At 38.9% G+C, this 23372-nt stretch overlaps 1 protein-coding gene across 5 annotated transcripts in view; it reads right to left on the bottom strand.

Moving 5' to 3' along the window:
* Positions 1-23372, bottom strand: part of PHF20L1 (PHD finger protein 20 like 1) — an 86397-nt gene that overhangs the window by 62678 nt on the left and 347 nt on the right. For 4 of the 5 annotated variants that reach the window (XM_045050031.1, XM_023248554.2, XM_023248556.2 and 1 more), the window contains exons 2-4: positions 21316-21432; positions 3939-4110; positions 3709-3793 (exon numbers count right to left, since the gene is read on the bottom strand). In XM_045050031.1, the coding sequence (XP_044905966.1) occupies positions 3709-3793; positions 3939-4110; positions 21316-21398 (340 nt within the window). In that variant the 5' untranslated portion in view covers positions 21399-21432. Of the gene's footprint in view, positions 1-3708; positions 3794-3938; positions 4111-21315; positions 21437-23372 lie in introns of all 5 variants that reach the window. The other variant, XM_023248555.2, reaches the window with a different exon arrangement.

Genomic DNA, 23372 nt, shown 5'->3' with positions numbered 1-23372 from the left:
TAGAAAATACAACTGAATCTTATAGCAACACTTGAAACCTAACAAGTAACGCCCTAACAGAAAGAAACACACTCTGATCGCAGTAACTGCACACACACACCCGTTAAGAACTGCAGGAAGTTGGAGAAGTTTATTTTCTCTTCCCTTCTAATAAGATCATTACTTACAAACATATATAATATTTCTATAAGAATTATCATTTGCTCTCTTTGGAAGTTTCTTTCCAAGTAACAGAGAGAAAGAACTGATATGGGGGAAAAATCATTTATTCAGGAAAAGATTATTCCTTTCACCGTATTAGTGAACTGGTAAATAAGAATTAGATCCACAGGCTTTTAAGCCAGAAAATACTTTACAGACCATCTACATGAAAGTGTTCCTGTGCAGATCAGAACACTGATTTCCAGGGAGGCTGAACGCTGCACCCACAGCAGTCAGCCGAACAGCAGCACAGCTGTAACCAACCCCCCATCCCGAGGCCTTTCCCACTAACTCAACCTGCCTTCAGGACTCAACACCCTGCCTTAATGACAACCACAAAGTATATTTAGGTTTTGCCACAGAGTCCATGCTTTCAAGTCAATAAAAGTCAGTACTGCCACAAAGCTTAAATTACGTAGATTTTATACTTAAGAAATTCCAACGTTTTTCTATCATTTCCTGTACAAATGATGGCTGAGAGCCCCTTTAAGTAAACACGTACTGGACCTTTACAAAACAAGTCAAAACAGTAAGTGTCATAATTGGTATCACTGGCTTTGAACTTGGCACCAAACCAGACATGTATCTACAAAACATTTTCCTTAATTATGTAATGTGAACATCATTTCATTTCGTATTTTCTGTGATTAGCATAATTCACAGTCTTGCACGTATAAGGCTCTAAACCCAAGTCATTGAAAAAAACCGATGAGCTGAGTAACCAGGACGTAAAGACACTGAGAAAGCGTTGAGACTACCGAACCCCACATGCACCTGACACCTGACCACTGCCACCCTCGACGGCCTGAACTCCTCCTGCAGGAACCGCCTTCCAGATGAGAGCAGGTTCCACGCCACCCCAGCCGGGCACTCATCCCTCCCTGCTGCTGATCACACCGGTGACGCCCTTGTGATGCCTTCCTCCTTTCCTCCTCAGCCTACTCTTCGAGGATCAGCTCTTCAAATCCCACCCGTGACATGAACACTTCCCCGTCCCCTCTGGTTTACACATTCGCCCCTCCTCTTCAACTTCTCTAAGACTTATTACAAACACGCAAACGTTCGTAACTGCAGGTTTTGTTTAGCTCTTACAGTGAACAGAAGGCCTCCTGAAGGCTTCCTTTGCCTTTGCCTTTGCCTTCCCTTGGAGGGGGCGGGCGGGGGGGGGAGAGAATGCGCATGGCAGGCAGGCTCATCCGTCACGTGGGACATAGGGGAATCGCAAAATAAAGACCTCTAGTGGAGATATTTTAAAAAGAAATCGTATCTGCTAACACTTCACTAAGGGTGCACTCAAACTGCTCCCAAAACGGCAGAGACTGCAGTGAGCGTCACCGCTCTTCCACGAATACAAGCTTAATTTTCTATGCTCTATGCCCATGGACAAATGGGATGGGACAAAATAGGACGGCTCTGCTTCCGAGTGCACTGCATGTGTGTGCACACGTGTACTTGTATATGCTACACTCCCAAGGGGCGTAAGCACGGAGACGAGATCTCAGAGCTCTCCACACTCAAAGAAACGGCTCTTCATCAAAACGCAGAGTGCTGGGGCGCCTGAGCGGCTCAGTCGGTTCAACGTCCGATTCTCGACTTAGGCTCAGGTCAGGATCTCACAGTTCATGAATTCGAGCCCGCATCAGGCTCGGCGCTGACAGCGCAGAGCCTGCTTGGGATTCTGTCTCCTTCTCTCTCTGCCCCTCCCCCACTTCCTCTCTCTCTCTCTCTCTCTCAAAATAAATAAACATGAACTTTAAAAATATAAAATGGAGAGTCTTGTTTAATTTTGCATCATCTTCTTTTATTTTGGGTGGATCCTATTAATTATCCCAAAGAATTGATCCGTTACTGCCTCCTTTCTTTCCACAACCTGTTGCTGACTACCCACATGCTATAAACCTGGAGGGCCCGTGTGTATTAGACACAGGAACATGGGCTCCGTAACAGAGCTCTCAAGAAGCTAAGTGCACAGTGAGGTGAAACATACCAGGAAAGGAAAAGTAACCTGCAAACCTAACAGAGACGTCCCTCAACTCCTGCAGGAGGAAGGTGACTGGTGGTGGTAAAATCATAGCCATACCTGTTATTTCAATTCCTTAAAACAATAAACTGGAATAGGGCTTTATAAAGTTGTATCATAATTTTTTGGTAGACAACACTGATTTGCTTTTTCACACCTAACATTCTTTAATATGTCTCTTTTTTAATGTTTTCCTCTTTTGTCTCCTCTTACCTCCCATGTTTTCTCAAGTTTGTTGTTACTTTAAATCCTCAGCTTAACTCCCTTCCACGTTTCTTTCCCATCACCTCCAAAAAAAGTCAAATTCTGTAGCAAGATTACAAGACATTCCATACGCAGATCCCTGCTTCTCTCTCCCAGCTCTTCTGATATTCTACTCCCTTCAAAGGACTCCTTCACTCCAGTTACAACGAAGTCTTGCAGTTCCTAAAAAGCGGCGGGCCTCTCTTCTATTCTTCTGCGATATGCCATTTCATTTCTTTTGTCAGAAAAGCCTTTCGTTCCCTCTTTAGCTGACCTGTTTGTCTTCCGGGTTTAAAGTGCCCCCTTACTTAAATCCTTCTCTTGCAAAGAAGCTGTCACTCAATGTGTGTTTCTTTAGTAAACGGAAAGGATGAGTGGTCAAGTTTAAGAAACAATTGTTACAGAAAATGGATGTATTCTTGACTTGGAAATATACTTACAAGTATTTCACAACTTATTAAAATGAGATTTTTAAGCAAGAAATTTAAAAAATAAAATAGTTAAGCATAGTTCCAATACTAATTTAAATACTAATTCTCATGCCTTTCCAAATTCCTCAGTCTTCAAGTCCTGTTTTCTTAAATACATTATCCGCCCCACAGATTTATTAGCCTTGGCCACACGAACACACCCGATTCCTGTGTTATTTTCAACATCACTGGTCAGTTCAGTAATTTCTGCTCAATATGAATATTTAGATGCCACAAAGGCTATCGGGAAATTTCCCTTTCAATTATTCACAGAAACTAAGAAAAAAGGGGCAGTGGAAAAAGGCAATCAAGGAAATCCTCAAACTGATAAATTCCCACACTCTTTCCTCAGAAAAAACACTGTACTGTATTTTATTTCCAAGTTGAACTGACTTGAATTTTCCTGTATCCTTAACCTTCCCTAACACTCTGGATGAGTTGCTCATAAAAATAACTTGGCCGGCAAACTGGAAACAGAGAAGGAGAAATAAAATGCACATAATATAAGCCTGTCAACTAAAAGCTGAACAATTTTAACCAACTTTCACACTTCTAATTTAAACAGTTTATTTAGGTGGTAAGCAGATCATGTATCATGTTATTCTATACGATACGTAACAATGAAATACTCCCAGAAAAGAGCATTAGCAGGCAATTCATTAAGTATAAGACAGACAGCAGTAACAGTGGTGACAATTACAAGAATTAAAATTAGAAACAGTTAAATTTTACTATCAATCCCATTTTAAATCTAAGATCATTTCAAATACATACCTTCTTTGTTAATTGCTTCAATCTTGGCGGGGTAATAGCGACAGTCTGTCCAACGAGCCAAAACTTCTTCTCCAGCTTTAAAATCCTATTTTAAACAACTTTTAAGATCAATACCATGTATAATAAATAAGCATTTCCTTTATAAAAACAAGCTTTTGTAATATTTAACAGAATTCCTTTTAGAATATGTCATTACACATCTAGCAAACGGGAAGAAGATTGCTACTTACAAAGAAATCTTCCTCATCTTTTAGCCCTTCTTTTCTTAATGCGGGTCTCTCCAGGGGTCTCAACCTATTGCTATCCCAGTAAATCCACTCATCATAACGATGACTCCAACGCTCAAAATGGACCAACATCTTGCCCTCCTCATAGTCGATTTTTTCAATCCGTGACGGATACCTCCAAGATAAAAAGGAGCTTCAGATCAAGAGAAAATTCTTACAGTTGTTTACACAAAGTATTAAAAAGGATAATTTAACTGAAAACACTGCTTACCGTTAAATCCATAAGCAAAACGATATGGGTCCATATTTTTAAACAATTGAACCAACAAAGGTTGCTTTATTATTATTTGTCTTTAATGTCTGGTCTCAATATCCAGTGAAATAAATACTTCAAGGGTGCCTGGATGGCTCAGGTTATGATCTCGCAGTTTGTGAGTTCGAGCCCTGCCTCGGGCTCTGTGCTAACAGCTAAGAGCCTGGAGCCTGTTTCAGATTCTGTGTCTCCTCCTCTCTCTGCCCCTCCCATGCTCATGCTCTGTCTCCCTCTGTCTCTCAATAATAAGTAAATGTTAAAAAAGTTTTTTAAAAAAATACTTCAATACATTCCCAGTGGAACTATAAATTACCTGCACTGTTTTTAATTGGAAAACACACTTCAAGAGCCTTAACAGATTGCTACTTTTTGACTCAATCATTACAAATCTGGAACTATACATACAAAACATTAATAAAGAAAATACAAGCCACCTAAAAATATGGTTAGAAAAAAATACAAACAATGGCATACCCACTGAATGGAAAATTATAGTCTTTAAATGTGGTATCTGCAAAAAATTTACATAGGGAAATGTAAAGTAGCAGCACTGTGTTCAGCAGAATTATAAGTAAAACAAATTTGTCTGGCAAAATATACCAACATGTTCATTTGTCTCTTTATGACACAAAATCACTTTGTTTTTTCTATTTCTCTGTACTTTCCAATATTTTAAAATGCACATCAGGGTGCCTGGATGCCTCAGTCGGTTAAGCATCTGACTTTAGCTCAGGTCATGACCTCGCAGTTCATGGGTCCAAGACCCACATCAGGCTCTGAGCTGTCAGCACAGAGCCTGCTTCCAATTCTGCATCTTCATCTCTCTTTCTCCCCCTCCCCTACTTGCACACACACTCTCTCTCTCTCTCTCTCTCAAAAACTAAAAATAAATAAATAAATACATAAAATGCACATTAATGATAGTAGGGGAAAAGCTCAGTTAAACTTTAAATTCTAAAATATAAAAACAACAGTACATTGTTCTGTCTCTCTGTGTGATGACTCTCCTACGTTAAAATCTAAAATAGAAATTAGTTAACTTGAAACTTTCAACAAGGAAAATTGCCTCATCCTTCCTAATGTACTGTATTAAATGTTCACAGATGACTCAAAAGTTTTTAAAAACTATCATTAAATAACCGTAAGAATTCAACAGTAGCACATAGATGATTCGGCCCTAATAGTTTATTTCATATTTTTGCTAGTTTGTGATAAATCTGGAATTTTTCTTCTCCCTACAGAAAACTGGCTTTCAGCATAAGCACGACAGACCTTACAGAGCTTTGAAATTCAGGAACTGATTACTATAAGCTTTGCATCACTCATGCTATTCAAAGCTTCTTAAGCATTCCAAGGGCCCTGAATCCTCCTCTGGGGTAGCTTCCTGGCTCCGGTGTAGGTTGGGTTTTCCCACTTGGGGTCTCCTCAAAAACACCACGCACCCACGCTAGGTCGAACATCCATGCTTTGTACCTTCCGTCCTTCTGGCCCAGCCCTGGGCGGCCTCCCCTTCCCCTTTCTACTCCTCATTCCAGACCCGGTTGAATGCGCAACACCCCCCCCCCCCCCGCCCCTGCAGCCCTCCCTGCACCCACCTGGCCAGAACCATCTCAGGGCAGGCTCCCAAACCGTGTGCTGCAGAGCATTTACAGCCCTTGCAACGTTAAGACCGGTGACACACAGAAAGGGTCTGATGGTTAAACAGCCTGGGAAAATACTGGCTAAAAAGTTTAATTCTTTTCTTTATTGAAAGACTTCTCGGTCTTGTCAACAACAGAGAGATGAAGCATTCACTAGTACTGAAGTTAAAGAAATATGTAATCCTTTTATCACGGAACATTTGTTAACATCTCTCGTGCTAGCAGACATCTAAGGGACTTGATTTTAGAAGCTACTCTGGCCTGTGAGCTTCAGGGAATAACAGAGTCACGTCCATCGTTGCATCCCCCAGCATCTAGCCGAGTGACAGACACAGCACCAGCCGCCACTCGGGGAAAGTTCAGAATGAGTGAGAAGTGACCTTAAAGACCACCTGCAGGTTTCTTCGTAACTAAGAAGGCTGTCGACCTTACAGCCCTAAGTTAGAGCTTACTCTTAGTCTTTCGGGGCGGGGGGCGGGGGGCGGGGGGGCGGCGTGGATGAGGAAACATTCTGTTAAAGAAAGGCAGAAAAACAAGAAAACCCCAAAACCCAGGGAACTAACATACTCCCCAAGGTGAACACACTGACCCTACCCACTCAGAATCAGGGCCGTAATGCCGGTCTCTTGCAACACTGCTCTGATTGTATGGTTTTGTTCCTCTGGTTTTTACAACATAAAAACTGTCAACAGCGCCGAGGGAAGCCTAGAGGTAAGGTTGCCCTTTAGTTTATTTTCCAACGCTCACCAGCCACTTCACCACTATAAAAAGAGATTTTCTTTCAACTATAAAAATGAATAAATTTATACTTCCACGTGTTTACTATCACACCTTTTTATTGTTGAGCAAAACATTAGGGGTTTATCCTCTAGGTTCCTTCAAATTCTAAATGTAAACAACTCCACATATTTAAAACATTTCTCAAGGTGAAAATGGTCCACAGGAAGAGTCCAACACATCTTTATTTTCATAACATGACTGAATTCAGCACAGAGTCAGAATCTAAATAAGTTCATATAATTTAAATCTGAACTGCACTTTTAAGTAACTTACAGTTTTCCTAAAATCTTTCAAATTCTGTTTCACTGACAGGATGCCTGAGGCAACAACCAGACTTGTGGGGAAGTGCTTCAGGATAATTTACAGTATATTATACTCTTTCCATAAATATCCAGAGATGGAGAGGTAAACTTCAGATGAAGGCCAACAGTTAAATAAGTAACACACATACCCAAGATTCGTATCTCTTTTCATTCTTACAATGTTTACTAATCAAATTCTGAATCTTAAATAAAGGAGCCATAAATATTACCATTATTAACAATGACTGAATTTCTGTTCATTCAGTCAACACATATTTGGGCATCTAATAAGATTACGGAACTTGCTGGGCACTGTTGGTAGGTAAAAAGGAAACATAATTAACTGCTGTCTTCAAGGAGCTTAGCTTAGAGTCAGACAAGGAGAGCGATGACTCAGAATATTTACATGTATGTTAGGCTCTCTGTTCTTTCCTTGCTGAGTGTCAACTGCTCTTTATATACCTTTTCTCCTTGGATCCTGGTAACCATCCAAGGTATAGATAACACAGTCCCCATTTCACAGATGACTGTCCAAGAATACACATGGCAGAGCATTCGCAGCCAAAACCAACTGGCACAAAAGCCTACAGGAGAACTGGGATAAGGCCCGTATCAAAGTAATTATATCATATATGGTAAACTGCTAAGTATATATAAAAATTTTCCATAAGATGCTATTAACAGTTCAGAGAAAACTGGGGAGTGCACTGAATGTTCTTGGGAGACCTAATCTACATCGGTCTTAGTAACAGCCTCCAGGACTTAGACCTAATGAGCCTGGTACAAACAAAGGTAAAGTATACACACTTTCAGTTTGCCAGTGTTCATTTACTTGAAGCCCAAGTCAGGCAATCAGCCAGATAATGAGGATTCAGAGACCACAGAATGACATTTCTGTCCTCAAGAACCTCATGACCAGACACGGGGAGGCAGTTCAAGGAAACCGCTTCTTCTGGCTAGACTGCGAAACAAGCCATCGGGTGAATAAAGGAGAATCGTGGGACATCAGATTGGACTTGTTAGCTAGGTTCAAACTGAAGGGCTCTATAATAGCAAAGTAATGAAATGCTCCATCATTCTAGAAACAACAGGAAATCCCTTACACTAGTTATCAGTTATACTTTAGAAAAAAAAAAACAACAACATCAAGATCTCTGCTATACATGTGAAATGCACAAAATGGCAAATTAATAGACAGTTCTATATAAAGAAGTGATTTCCCTATTCTAGCAAATGGCCCACAGTAATAATGCTTTGATACACACAATGAATGAAAAATAACATTGAAAAAACGTATTTACAAATGCCTCTCTATCTTGACCTACAGCACAATCATTTTGATGTACAATTTAGTTTTCATTATAATTGAGTGTGAATGGAATGTAAAATTTTTCTAATGAATTTGGAAGATGTAGTGACAATGTTTTTGTTTTGCCATTTTTTTAAAGGCTACATCATGGAAAAGTGTTAAAGAACAGTGATTAGGCTGAGTCCCAGACATTTATGAATGATTTGGGAAAAGAGCTGAGGAGTGGGAGACTGGGGTTTCAACGAGGGATAAGAAGAAAACACCGTGGTTGGCATTTCTTAAGGGTTCAAAAGAGAGGGAAGTATGATTCCTCAGTGCCAAAATTCTACGTAGAGCTCTCTCACCCCCTATCATGAGTTACTGCACAACCCTATCAAACGTCCACTATCTACCCTCCCTATTCGAATCCCACTCTGCAACGCATGCATTGCTTCAATGATCTTCACTTGTGTGGAAAACAAGGCATTGCCTTCATTGCTCTAGGTCTGTCTGCCACACCTTCATGTCTTTCGCACTTGATTCCTAGCAAGTATAACGAACTTAACAAGAAAAATGATCCACTCTAAAACTGGTTATTAGGCTTAATGGAAACAAAGAGCATTCAGAAATTCTGAGAAGATATTACAGTGATCTTTGCTGAACTGAACGGTATTTTCATGCAAGCAATTTTACTACCATAATCTGTTGGTTGATTTCTCAGGACCCTCTCTGAATTAGTGTAGTCAAAGACTTCAAGGGTCAAGTTAAACTGTGGCTATAACTACAGAGCAGAACAAATCCATCACCAAGAATAAAAATCATTTTCACCTTTCCTGAATGCTTACAATACTCACCTAAGAATACCAACATTTTAACACTGTTACTGGGATCTCCCACTTATCCAAGATCATTCAGCATAGCAGTATCTGTGGATTCTGGACCAAAAACCCAATCCGTTAAGAACCAAATGCTGACCAAAGAGGTTGGCTATACACTGAATACACTGCATCAGTTCCCTACAGCACTGACTCCTGAGTGTTGTCAAAACACAAGCAGAATACGAGAAATCAAAGTTGGGAATTACCATTACAGATGAATTCCTGTACACTGGTAACTGTTTAACATGGGCAGGTCCTGATTCACTCACTAAATCAGGAGACCATGATGCCCTGAGACTGTCCGCAAAATGCTGTTTGGTGTAGATATGTACCAATATTCTCTTGAAGTGGGAATTCCCAACTTTAATCCGATTTTCAAAGGGGTCCGTGATCAGAAACAAAAAGTCCTTCTGGAAGGCAAGATTATCTATTAACACTCATACCATAGGTGCTCCGTTATCCTTGGAAGAATAAAGAAATAATGGGCATGGAACTATTAAAAAATATATATATATTGAATATATTAACAGTAAAACAACTAAACATTATTTGAACTCATTCTGATTTGTCATCTACTTTGTAATACCCAGATCTTTACCTGTATTGATAAAGAAAGGCAAACCATGAGGACATGACAAGAGAAATTCCTTGATACACTCAGGGCCAAGGATCTCCTGCACTTAAGCCACAGGACAGAGTTGTTAACTACTCATTGATAGGTAACGATCCACCGAACAAGGCCAGCCTACATTGTTAATGTCCTACAGACCATCAGAATTCACTCTGAGATTTAACTAATCATTTGAGTAAGTACCACATTAATCAAAAAGGCAAAGGATTTTATTTATTTTTAAATTTTTTTTCACATTTATTTACTATTGAGAGATGGAGAGACACAGAGCATGAGCAGGGGACGGGTAGAGAGAGGGGGAGACACAGAATCCGAAGCAGGCTCCAGGCTCTGAGCTGTCAGCACAGAGCCCGACGCAGGACTCGAACTCACAAACTGCGTGATCAGGACCCGAGCCGCAGTCGGTCGCTTAACCAACTGAGCCACCCAGGCGCCCCCAAAAAGGCAAAGGATTTTAAAACTCTGCCCCAATAAGTTATTCAAATTGTTTTAAATAAGTCATTTTTTGTCTATATTGGTAAGACAATAAAATTTCTAAGTTATATAAATCTAAAAACTGACACTTCCTCATTCATTTCATTTAACTCAACAAACAGGGAGTATCTAATTCACTACGTGCCAGACTCTGAAGTTGGAATAAAGCTACAAATAAAAGATATTATTCCAATCAATAAACTCAAATTCAGGAGGGAAAGAAAACGAGAATCAAATAAATTAACTCAATTACAATACAATGTTATAGCTAGAATATTGAAGATATATTACAGAAGCACACAAAAACAATACCTAAATTAGATGTTCTCCTAAAGTAGGTCTCTAATTTTTTTTTTTTAAATGTTTATTTATTTTTGTGAGAGAGAAACAGACACAGAGTGCAAGCAAGGGAGGGACAGTGAGAGGGAGACACAGAATCCAAAGCAGGCTCCAGGCTCTGAGCTGTCAGCACAGAGCCCGACACGGGGCCTGAACCCACGAACCACGAGATCATGACCTGAGCCGAAGTCGGATGCATAACCGACTGAGCCACCCAGGCACCCCAGGTCTCTGATTTTTAAAAAATGAAACACACCTAAAATATGCCTTACACATAATCTAAATGTTAGCAGAAATTTAGGGAGTTAGATTAACAACTCCAAACAGTTTTGTGGATAAGCACTTTGTAAGCAAGAAACTCTAACACGGTGTTGTAAAAAATGACTAAAACACCTTAGAAGAACTAGAATTACAGAGGTAAGAACTTCCTTACATACAATTGTTAGGATTATTTGCCAAATAATAAAAATAACGTTTTAAAATTTTAGCTTCTTGGGAGTACTTTAAATTTATTAGTCTGCTTTGTAATTTTCAAAAGGATTTTCTCACCCATTCCACTCACTGATTAAACTACAAGAACAATGTCATTTAGTGTTCTAGTGTTTTTAGACGAAGTGCTTTTAGATACTGGGTGTTAATTTGTTTCACACTTTAACAACACACTGAAAACAAAACTCTTTTTATCCAAACTTGACATTCCAAAATGAAGTGTAAATACAAAAGAATCTAGACTTTCCAAAACATTCAGCTAATAGCTTATATGTCAAACTCCCATTTTCTCCAACACAGAATTCTAAGTGTCTCATCGCATCACCCGTCAGGTCGCTTTTTCAGAGGCATCCACCCCCAGGACACGTGTCCAGTATAAGCTGCCAGACCACCCTGATGCCTACCTGTCCACACCTCTGCAGCAACACACAGGTGAGATCAGAGTTAGCTACGTGTGTTCCTTTAGAACTGTGACGCCGCCACCTTTCAAATTTAAGGTTTCATTTCAGATCCCTCGATATAAAGTCCTACTCGCCTCTACCTCCTTAGCACCTGAATCTCCTGCCACGCGTACATTCATCCACAGTCAGTTTTAATCAATCAAAATGCCTACACCATGGCCTTTCTACTTATTACCAACTCCCACCACAAGAATCAATCAGACTATCAAAAATTCCTTTCCTACTCCACCCAAAAAATGCCACCAGTATTGTACCCAAAGTTTACGTACTTTATATACTTTGTTCAGACTAACAGGACCAAACGCCTTTTTTACTCAATTTTGTCACAAAACCCAAACTCTAGCAAGTTGAGGTCTACTCAGTTTCTATTTGTTAATATTCCAGACTTAAAAATTATTTTACTACGAGAGGGAACTATACATGCTTATACACCTACTGGTTGAAGTTTTAAAGATTTACACGGACTCCTCTCCCACTAGATTCATGCTGTCATTATAATTAAAGCTAACATTTACTAAGTGCCTACCATGTGGCACAAACCATGATAAGCTTTTAAGATGCACTCTCTTAATTCCCAAAGAGCCTTTTTGAGTTAGGTACTATTATTGCTCCCAGATTTTACAGAGGGGTCATAGAGGCTCTGAACTGTTAAGTAACTTGCTCAAGTAAAAGTAGGTAATTAAGTGGTACATCCCTGAAATGAGGTTCGTCTGACATTAAAGACATTCAATATATATTGTGCATCTTGCCAACTGATGATTTTCACCTATCACACTTACTGCAGTTTCAAATATAGGGGGCTCTTACTGAGAGGTACTGAAAACAAAAATAATAAGAAAATCAGATACTATGTTTACTTTTTCTTGTAAATTCAATTTTAATCTTCTGCTTTTGATACAAAATGGCTAAAGTTGATTTTTGTTAGCCCAAAGAGTACAGAAAACAGCTTTTATCACACTGCACAAAAAAAAAAAAAAAAAACAAACACCCCCCCATGCACAAAAAGGCTCTTTTGCTTTATGATTAAAATTTCCCAAAAGGTGTATACCTCAATTGTGCCTAAGTACAAAATATCACATTAAAATGAAGGAGTCTGAAAAAAGCAAGTGGCTTAACTTTTAGGATGTTTCAAAATTGTTATAAATTTAAAAATTAAGATAGGAATCCTGGGGATGATTTGCTATAGAACTAAGAAAAACACTAGGCGACTTGAAAAATAAAATTTACTAGTCTAGTTTGACAAATATAATCCTACGCTTAGTTTTCAACCCATCAGTCACAACTCATTTGCCAAGAATTTCTGAAACAGTAACCAGATATCATGATATCCCCAAAATTCTTGAGCTCATTCTTTACTAAACCTGTCAAAATTCAATAAACTTTGTTGGGCACCTTTAGGAGTAAAAGGGGCTAGGCCTTGTACATACGTATTATTTCGTGCAAGTACTGATACTTTGGTAACTTCCCTAACCATGATAAACCAGGAACACACTTATTTTTAATTCAAGAAGGTTAGCTTTCTTGTGGTGAAAAAACAGACTTTTAAGACACATCGAATATTAAATAAATATCCACATTCTTTCTTCAATTTCACTGCAACAATTCTCTCAAAGAGGAGTTACGGCTACTGAAACAACATAACACTTGCATGTCAATTTCCAATTTAATAAAAAGAAAAGTTCTACGTGATGACTAATAATGTATGGGAGGTGATAGCAGGGATGGTCAATAGTTGTTCAAAATAAAAAGTCATACAGAAAAACTAAAAACTGGGACCCTTATGAAAAATAGCAAAACTAAACTGCCTTTTCAGTATCATGTTAATTGCTTTAAAAAAAAAATTACACTGATCTTTAAAACTTAGTATTTTCCCCCTCACTTAAAAAATCAATTAAAAACAAAGTTAAAAACTTATCAGCATCTATAGATAGCAGTTCTGTCTCCTCAGCAAAACTACAACTGCCAGCCATTCTCTTTAGTAGAGTTGACTATCACCCAGATAAATTATTTCCCAACTAGTGGCTTTGATCACAAAATAAAGTAGCATCTAATTTGATGTGGCAAGTGTAAAATCTCACAACACATAATAATATTCAGCAGGAATGATGTAATGAATAGAGTTGGATGCATGTGATATACAATGGCTGACCTTCAACCAAATGTCAGATGAGCAAATACAACGGTCTTCTCTTTCAGTCCAACTCTTGCCATTACATGAACACACATGCACACACAGAGAGCACACTACAATAAGCCCAAGGTTCCTGGACTTTACACTACTACACATTTGTGAAGAAAGCTAGGAAATCATTAGCTTGAAGGCTTGATTTGAAGGTAAGCTTGGGAGGGAGAGTTTCTAGGCCAGATAGGCCTGAAATTAACCTACCTTGTAGAAGATAATTCCATGGAACAAGAGCGACGTGGGCATGCTGGACTCTTGGGGCCCTTCTAAACACCAGATACACACACGTCACCAGAGAAAGTCAGGAATGAAGTAGCCTATCAGCACTGAGCCCATTTACCCCCTGAAGCTGAGGCTCAAACTCCAGGGTGTCCATATATGAGGCAATGGGTTATAGTAACGAGATCATAAGACTGAGAGTCAAAAGAACCTGGGTACAGGAGGATTTGTCTAACTAGATGAGCTGGAAGAAAACAGTTAATATCTCCAAACCTGAGACACATCATTTCTAAACCGGCAAAGAGTGTCCCAGACCTGACAGGCTCCTTGTAAAACTCAAGTGACATACTGAATATTTCCCATATATCCTGAATCAGTATAGAAGTTATCATCTCACAACAGCAATCCATAATTAACTATAACCATAGACGGTCTTTTTGCCCCTTGTCAACACGGACCTGAATACCAACTATCCAGCCACGTAGCGGTGGAGATTACATAAAGCAGAAACAAAGCAAGAAAACTGAAGCACTTTGTCAAAGCACATGTAGGTCAATATACTCTACTGTACTGAAAAACAGCAAAAAATGGTTTTTGAATCATGCATCATTTTGCAATGTACTTATATTTTACTTCTTCCAACGAACATAATAACAACAGACTATAAATTCAAAAACAATCCTGACCATTTCCATTGCTATCCACCTCATAAACTTTATCTTTGGGCTAACAATTCCGTATGCCCTAGACCAGTGAGTCTCTTCAGACCGGCAGCACCAGCATTACCTAGAAACGTTTTAGAAGTGCAAACTGCTGGGCCCCAGTGCAGATCTACTGATTCAGGAGCCGCGGGCGTCGGCCCAGTGATGCGTGTGTAACAAATCCTGTAGGTGAATCAGAGGCTGCTAAAGCTCACGCTTCTAGACTTCACCTGAATCACTTTCAAAACTACAACATCCATGAATTTTGTTAAGAGAATCAATTAGTGAATTGTTAACACATGGAAAGTTAGGGACTTAGGGCATCCTATTGGTTAAATACACTTTTCTAAGCCAATAGTTATGGTTCTAAGTAATTTCAAAATTAAATAATGAAAAGTATTTAAATGAGTGGGAGAGCAGGTTGGAGAAAGGACAACCATGTGCCCAATACCACTCTCCCCCAAACTTCAAAACTATCATTTTTGTTCCAAACTAGATTCAACTTTCTCCACTGTGTCAACTCATTTTTTCTCTTGAGTGACCAGCAGTTTTGAACAAACTACGTAGGACTTCTACTGTCTTACTTTTGCCTCAAGTCTGTATTATTTACCCAATGAAAAGTGAGATTGTAAAAATCTATCATCCCTGAATTCATGGAAAGTAAATCAAAGAAATTTCAGTTTCTATGTCAAGGGACCTGAACGTCACACCCTCATTTTAGGGACATTAGAGCAGAGAAGGAACTATCCAAAGTCACACAGCACACTTCATGGTCAAAGAGCACCCAGAACTCACATCTTCTGACTTCCAGTGTAATTTACGTTTTCCAATATTCCTTTTCTTTCACCTTCCAAGAAAACTAGGATGAGCAAAAAGTCTGAGCAAGTAACAAGAAGTTCTATAGGAAATGAATCAATATAATGAAAAGAACATCAGAGTAAAAACAAGAATAATAAATACATATCCTCTGCCCCTGCATCTGACCTTGCTTTCACCATATTTTGAGGGAAGAGAAGGGAGACAGAGATCTTTACCCTTAAAAGTTTATAGGGGTTTTTTTGGTGAAAAATGTACAAATTAAAAAACTACAACATTTGTGCACTGATGCAGACCTATGTGATGACGAAAATGAGGACTCGCTTAGATCTTAAGATTCAAAATTTGTGACTTTCTGAATAGAAAAATCTAGGAATTAAAAAAAAAAAATCACATAGATTTCAATCTGAAATTCTCTGCAAGAAGAGTCCCTAATCTGGAGTCCCTGGATAAATTTTCTAAGACCACCCATATGATATAATTCAATTTGGGGGGTATAGAAGTATGACTGTACATTTTGCTGAGTCTACAGCTAAAATTAGGTTTTCAAAGGTACTTAGTGACTCAAAATAAGAATCAAACCTTTTCAAATATACAGAGTTAGGGAAACCCAATATACAAAAAATTTCTTCTATTAGCAAAAGATTTCCTACTTTAAAACTATTCACCTAAGTTTTCTACAAACTTCGAACTCAACTAATATAATTTAAAAATGACTTGAGTTTTAAAATTTGATCTACATTACTACTTCCCAGGAACATTTTTCTACTGCAAATAGAGATAACACAACTTACTTCTATTAATATTTGCCTTTGAATAACTAAATTCAATTAGAAAAAAGCAACCCTTTTTATTCAGAAAATATGTACTTTTGTTTAAATTAGAAAGTATTTGTACTTGCTACAATCTAAATTTCCTCAATTTTTCCCACTCTATTAAAATTCTATTTGTGAGCATTTTAAAAACTCACATTTGCAAACGTTCCATACAGTTCAAAAAACTCTCGGGGCGCCTGGGTGGCGCAGTCGGTTAAGCGTCCGACTTCAGCCAGGTCACGATCTCGCGGTCCGTGAGTTCGAGCCCCGCGTCGGGCTCTGAGCTGATGGCTCAGAGCCTGGAGCCTGTTTCTGATTCTGTGTCTCCCTCTCTCTCTGCCCCTCCCCCGTTCATGCTCTGTCTCTCTCTGTCCCAAAAATAAATAAATGTTGGAAAAAAAAAAAAAAAACCTCCCAATGTGTGGAAACAGCATTTGCCAATTCAAGTTCACACTATTCTATCAAACTCTGATACTTGGAGATATCTCCACATTTTTTTTTCATTTTCCTTTCCTTTATATCTAGAAGAGAACAGAAATATTCCAAAAAATTTCAGAAGAGCATTAACTCATCTGAATATTTTATTTATCTGAATATTTTAAATTATATTTCAAATTTTCAGAGCATATTTACTTTGTCTTCATAACTAAATCACTTGCTACAGAGTAACTATTTCAATTTCATTCAAAAGACAGAAGTTAAATCAGTAGTCCAAACCAGTTTGATGTTATCACTTTTCTTCTTGACCAATATTCAGAATAATTAGAAACTATAATATTTGCAAGGATGCTTTATCAACTGTAAAGCTCTGCAGTAACAAAACATTTCATTATCACCTCAAAAAAGACAGTTTATAGCTGGTTACAATGACATGATTTTCCTCGTACATTCCAGGCCACTGTCACCTCAATACTAAAGCTACATTTAAAAACTTAACACACTTAAGTCTTCAGATCCTCAAAGACTTATTTTTCAACTCTCCCTCTTCCCTTGTATTTACTTCAGTGCTTTATAATTATGCACTATTTTGTAGAATTTGAAGCAAGTTTACACACGTTATTTAATCCTTAAAATGATCCTCTAAGGAAAAGACAGTAACATTGCTTCCATTTTACTGATACACTAACTGAAGTCAAGGACTTATCCATATTACAGGATCAGAAAGTGACAGTCTGACTTTGGACCTACCTGTTTGTCCTTAGAATTCACTTCCAGTATCTCCAACAGAACTTCAACTCTGAACTTTATTTCCCCAAATATACTCCTGTATCAACCACCTGCATTCTTTTTCATTCTTATGATGTTACTGCACTCAAGAGATTATAAATCTGGTATGTCACAGTTTGAACACACCGGGGTTGCGGAGGTAAGACAGAAAATAGTTGACTGTGGGGGCACCTGGCTGGCTCAGTTGGTAGAGCATGTGACTCTTGATCTCAGGGTTGTGAGTTCGAGCCCCACACTGGGTGCAGATTACTTAAAAACAAAATATTTAAAAAAGTAAAAGAAAATGATTGACTGTATTAGCTATAAATATTACAAAAGTCTTTTAAATTAAAAGGCTGTTGAGAAACTAAACTATGTTTTACGTAAAACTGTAACAGTTTATAATTAAGCAACCCCCCAAAAATAACTTAAAAATTAAAAATCAAAGAAAATTAATTAAAAATTAAGCAACCTAACTACTCAGCAGGAGTTAGGTTCAGTCAGTATAGGAAATCCAAAAATCACATACTGTAACTGAAGACAGCTGGCCTCTCAATGGCTTCCTACGGCCTACATTCATGAGTGTTCGTAGGTAATCCAACTATCAAGGAGTTTCCTAATGGAGCTCTAAAATGACTTTGAAAACAAAAAGTAACAAATCACTACTTTAAAAAATGTATAGACTGTATTTTCAAGGATGAAATATCTTTCTGAACTTTAAAGAAAATGTAATATGGTTTGCTCAAGCAGTAATCATGTACTTTCCATATGAAAAGGACTATATCTTCCTATGAAATCAAATCTACCCCCAAACCTAAAACTGGAAACTTATTTCTGTTGATTTCTGCCCACTTAATTCAGAATTTATCTTTTTACGTCTAGGGCACACAGTAATAACGATTTTCCTTTTTTTATATAGGACACATCTTCTACATACAGGACATGTTGACATTTTGGGTGCTCCACTCGCACAACTTTCCCTTGCACTTCTCTATCAACACGTGATGTTATTTCCTTCATAAGAGACACATGGCTTTACTAGAAATGTCTTGTGTGCAGAGACGGCAAGCAGTATCTGCACTCCTACGTGTCCCTCCCTGTCCAATGCCTATTTGACTTGTGTCAAATAGGAACCCAATACTTTCCCAGCTGTACGCAGTAAATATGGACGATGAAGCATTCTATATGGGTGCAACAAAAGAGAACAGGAAAGAAAACAGGGAGGGAGGGGTGAAAGTGGAATCATTTCAGCAAATTTTCAGTGATTAACTATTTTGCTCCTCCCCAAAATATTAAGGTTTCTCAACACTCAAATAATCCTTCTACACTTTTAGCTGACATTCAAGCAAAAAACTGTAGCATTTATATGAAATACAGAATGACCCAAATGGAATGATACAAAGAATAAGGTTTATTGCCTCATTTAAAAATAAAGTCTGCCAAAGAGTACTGTGTCTCGTAGAACTTTTCGTGCCCATCTAAAACCCAATAAATCTTAATAATTAGTTGTCTTACAGTAAAGCACTTTAATACTAAATGACAGGGGTCACCCAAAGCTACCTAGTTCTTGAGACTACCAACATTAATAAACAAAGTCACAGTAAGAAAATTATTTAACTACCTAGAATATGTATATACAATACTCTTCATTCCTTTTTAATTAAGGAGCCAACCATAGCAGAATACTAAAATCTTCATATAAATGAGCTCACAAAAATCGAACCAATGGCATGTTTCACTGATTATCATCTATGATTATTCTGGCTGATGTTTACGTACTTTAAAGACACCATTACTACTGGAGTCATTAAAATGAAAGCTAAACTTCATCAGTGATTACGTATGCATGTTATCACACTACCTAAACACTTAGGAATTTCTTGGTGCGAAGCAAATGACCATGGAAAAACTTAGCTACAATGATCATTTTTTCTCTCAAATTCCAAGTACTCTAAAAGCACTTTCCGGCTTCACCTTTAAAGTAGTTCTCTTTTATAATCGTTTTAACTACGGGGCCATCAATTTAACAATTGTTGAATTAGAAAACATTTCACCACTGAAAGCAAATTTCTTACTAATGCTGAAATTATGTTAATATCCCTGGAAACCTCTAAGAAAATTAATAAACTGGGCCCCTGTCCAAAACCAGAAGCTAGTTCAACTGCATCTTTGTCAGTTTATAAGCCTAAGAAAATACGTTAATATGAATTAACTAGTGATTCAAAAGCTACTAACTTAAAAAAAAAAACAAAACTTAAAAGACAAAGATGAGCATCAGAGAAGCAGTATCACTTCTCATACCTACCACACAGAGATTTACCAGTGTGCCTTCGGAGTAAAAAGCTCCTTTGGGTCAAATGAGAACCAAAGAGGGCCAATTACTGACTAACCAAGGCAGCGCTTCTCAATCAGGAGCACGTGTGCCCCCCCAGGGAGCACCCCACCATGTCTAGAGATCGTTTTTAGCTTCATGACTACGAGAGATGCTACTGCCAGGCCCAGGTGATTCCCAAATCCCACCTGGGAACTAGTATGTTCACTCTCCACCTGATGGGAAATAACAATTAAGTCCCCTAAAAAGAATTATCTTCTGAGATGCACCTTATAGGCATGGGGCCAAATAACTGCCTTCCCACATCAGACTGGAGTTTTAAACTGTCCTAAAGCAGTGCCTACGACAGAGCCCGTCAACCTGGGAATCAGGGACGTGCAGAATTCTAAAGCCAGATACTAAGAGACAAAGATCCCAGACTGGTCTAAAGTCAAATATCATGACTAAACAAGATTTATCTGCCTGCCATTTGCCAACTCAGGAGGTTGACATAATGCAAGTCTATCAAAAGCGCATTTATAAAATGCCTGCCATGTTTTGAAGGGAGTCGTCGTGAGAGAAAATGTCAGAAAGTCTGGTGGACAGAGTCCTGGAGTTGCTAAGCCACTAGATCCCTCATCAAAGTGACGGGCTTCAAGACAGCCAGACAACCTCATTGCCTGCAGAGGAGCTCTCCAATGCCCCTCTCAGAGAGCGGGCTGAGGGTGGCAAGAACAGACTTCCACCCAGGGAGAACTAGGGGCAGCTAAGGAGAATGAGGAAAGCATTCCCTAGGAGAACGAGGGAATCCTTGTCATTTCTACTGTGGCCCGGTGCCCCTGTGTGTCGTTTCCCCTTCTCTCCTTTCCGGTGATGGTTTTATCCCTACACCACTGTTTTAGGGGTGTGTTAGGGGCTTAAATTCACCACTTATCACACGTGGCCAGAACACAAGAAATTTAAAAAGGTCTGAAAGTGCTGCCCATTTAGTACGGGACAGTAACAACCTGCCTTTAGCTCACCACCCTCTGGGGAAAAGAGGATGTAAACTGGTTTTTGATTTTAGATGGGACAGTGAACGAGCAGTGGCTGTGCTAACCATCAACATATTCAACATAACCATCAACCACAGTATTTTGAAAGACCACCTCTGACACAGGCCAAGAAAAGAGATTTATATCAAGTTTTATCCAAATCTTGGGTTATCTAAATTAATCCCCTCCCTTCCACCCCCAATGTAGCTCATGGTAAGCACACAAGGGTACTGATACGCTCTCTCTACTTCATATTGTAGATCATTGTTTTCAGTTCAGTTCCCAATACCTAAAGTGACTATACCTATTTCTAACTACAAATAGCTTTGGCATGCTGAACCTGCAAAGCCTGTTGAAGAGTAGGAAAGCTAAAAAAGTGTATGGGTACTTAAAACGTGACCACGTTAATGTTTCTGCCAGGGTCAGAAGAAGAGCAACTGAGAAACAGCTCTAAGGCTACCAATACGGTGCTTCAGGTCAAGGGCTCCGGGTTTTCCATACCATTTCTGTAAGTAGTCCAGGGCCTCCAAACGCGCACCAATCTCAAAAGTGATTCCAGGACGATTTGGGGGCTTTTTACTCATCTTGAGATCCTATTTCTTCCGTATTTGCTTTTCACTACCTCGGGAGGAAGGAACAAAAAAAAAAAAAAAAAAAAAAAAAAAAGTTAGACTCCAATGCATAAAATGCATAGGGAGTAAGACAGAATTTTTAAAACCCCGCACGAGAAGCTAAAATAACTGCCAAATTTTAAAGAAATGGCAATGATGAGTACCAACATCTATAGGTAAAGTACGGTGCAACTTGCAGGCAGTCTGGATGATGAATTAAGGGAAAGGACATAAAAAAGAACCACTTCAAAAGAACAGATGAGCATTAAAACTTGCTCATGGCTAACGTGCTTTAAATTTGAACTTGAAAATACCCAAGAAAATTCTCCACACCAACTGAAGCTGTTTTTTGTCTTGGACAAATCAAGACACCTGAGGGTTCTGGAATGGGACTATTGAAATTCTGAAGGGTACAAATTAATCAAGTTTTCAACCAATGTGTGAGTGCCTCATAGCACACGACACTAGATAAGGCACAAAAGAGCATCTAAAGAAGGAAGAAGCAGTAGGCATACTCCTCTGCCAGTGACAATTTCAATAATAATTCCTGTGATTAGGACTCTTCATTACCTGCGATTTCCCACTTTGGTAGCAAATGAGTCAGTAATTTTAATTGAACATGCAAAGTGGTGTCGGAAATTTCTTCCTTACACTTCACCTTCAATAAGCAACAGTGATATGGGTTTTTTTAACTAAAGAATTTCTTTCTGCTCTATTTCAACATAGTGCCCACACTGACGAATAAAAGTGGTCGTAACGTTTAGACAAACAACAAACTACCAAGGACTATCTATTCCTCTCTAGATCATTGACTTGTAGGCTCTTTACTCCCCTTCTGGCCACACTGGACAGCCAGAACACCTGAAGCAGACTTTGTCACTAACTAGTACTTTAGGAATATGGATGCACTTTGAGATAGGCTAGACCAAAACATAACGGTAATCAGGAATGCAAACCTACAATTTTGGGGGGGGAAAAGAGAGATCCCTAAAACCTTCGTGATATTTAGAATTACTAATAGGATGCTGCTCTCCTCCAGGTTAAAAAAGAAAACACAACTGTTTTCTGGGTTTTTTTAATGGTTTGCTCACAATTCAAAAGAGACAAAACAACAGTAAACATAAAAACCGACTGTCCTTTCCTCTTTGAAAGGACCTCTGTTAATAGGTAAGGGTTAAACATGGCACCAATACTTGCCATAAAAATATGTAAACTCAAACCTAAATACTCCTGGAGAGGGAGGGGACACTATCCTCTGGCCATGGCAAGAAAAAAAGATTAATACATTAAAGTTAACAGGAAGCTAGGTCAGAGGGTATTTGGTGCAAAGGGGACAAAAGCATGAATTGTTTTTAAAAGGCTGGTCGTATGTAACATACAAGGCAGTTACTTAAATTATTTGTGTAGAAATCCAACTAACCTTTTCTACTGTTCTTCAGAAGAAGAACTCAGTATGGGGTAGTTTACCAGTTACACTATTTTCTACAACAAAACCTCGAACCCATAAAAGTGATGTTGTTAAGACCTATAAACTCCCAGTGATACTTTGGGATGAGGCACGATTTCCTCTTCCTTGGGTGGAGAGAGGAGGATGGGCAGGTATCGGAAATAAAGAAAAGACAAAGTAAGACAGTCTATGGGGGGAAGGGGTACGTGAAGCAAGAAGAGAAAAGGGGACAGAGGGAACGGAGAGGAACATAAACAGAAAAGAAAGCGAACAAGAATGGTAAAAAAAAAAAATTATCTGGATGGTTAAACTTGGAGGAGATGACAACTGGGAGGGAAGAGAAAATTCGCAAGAAGATAAAACACCGAGAAAGTGAAGCAAAGGTCAGAGAATGGCCGCGGGGCCACAGAAGGAGGGGGGTTGACGCGGGGCGGGAGCGGCTGGCAGAGACGGGCTGGAAGGGCTCAGACGGCGCTGGCGAAGAGCGGGAGGTGCCTCCA

This window comes from Felis catus, chromosome F2 (genome assembly GCF_018350175.1).
Source record: "Felis catus isolate Fca126 chromosome F2, F.catus_Fca126_mat1.0, whole genome shotgun sequence".
NCBI classification, from domain to species: Eukaryota; Metazoa; Chordata; class Mammalia; order Carnivora; family Felidae; genus Felis; species Felis catus.
The sequence above is the reverse complement of the archived record's forward strand: the minus strand, read 5'-3'. Positions and strand labels throughout refer to the sequence as shown.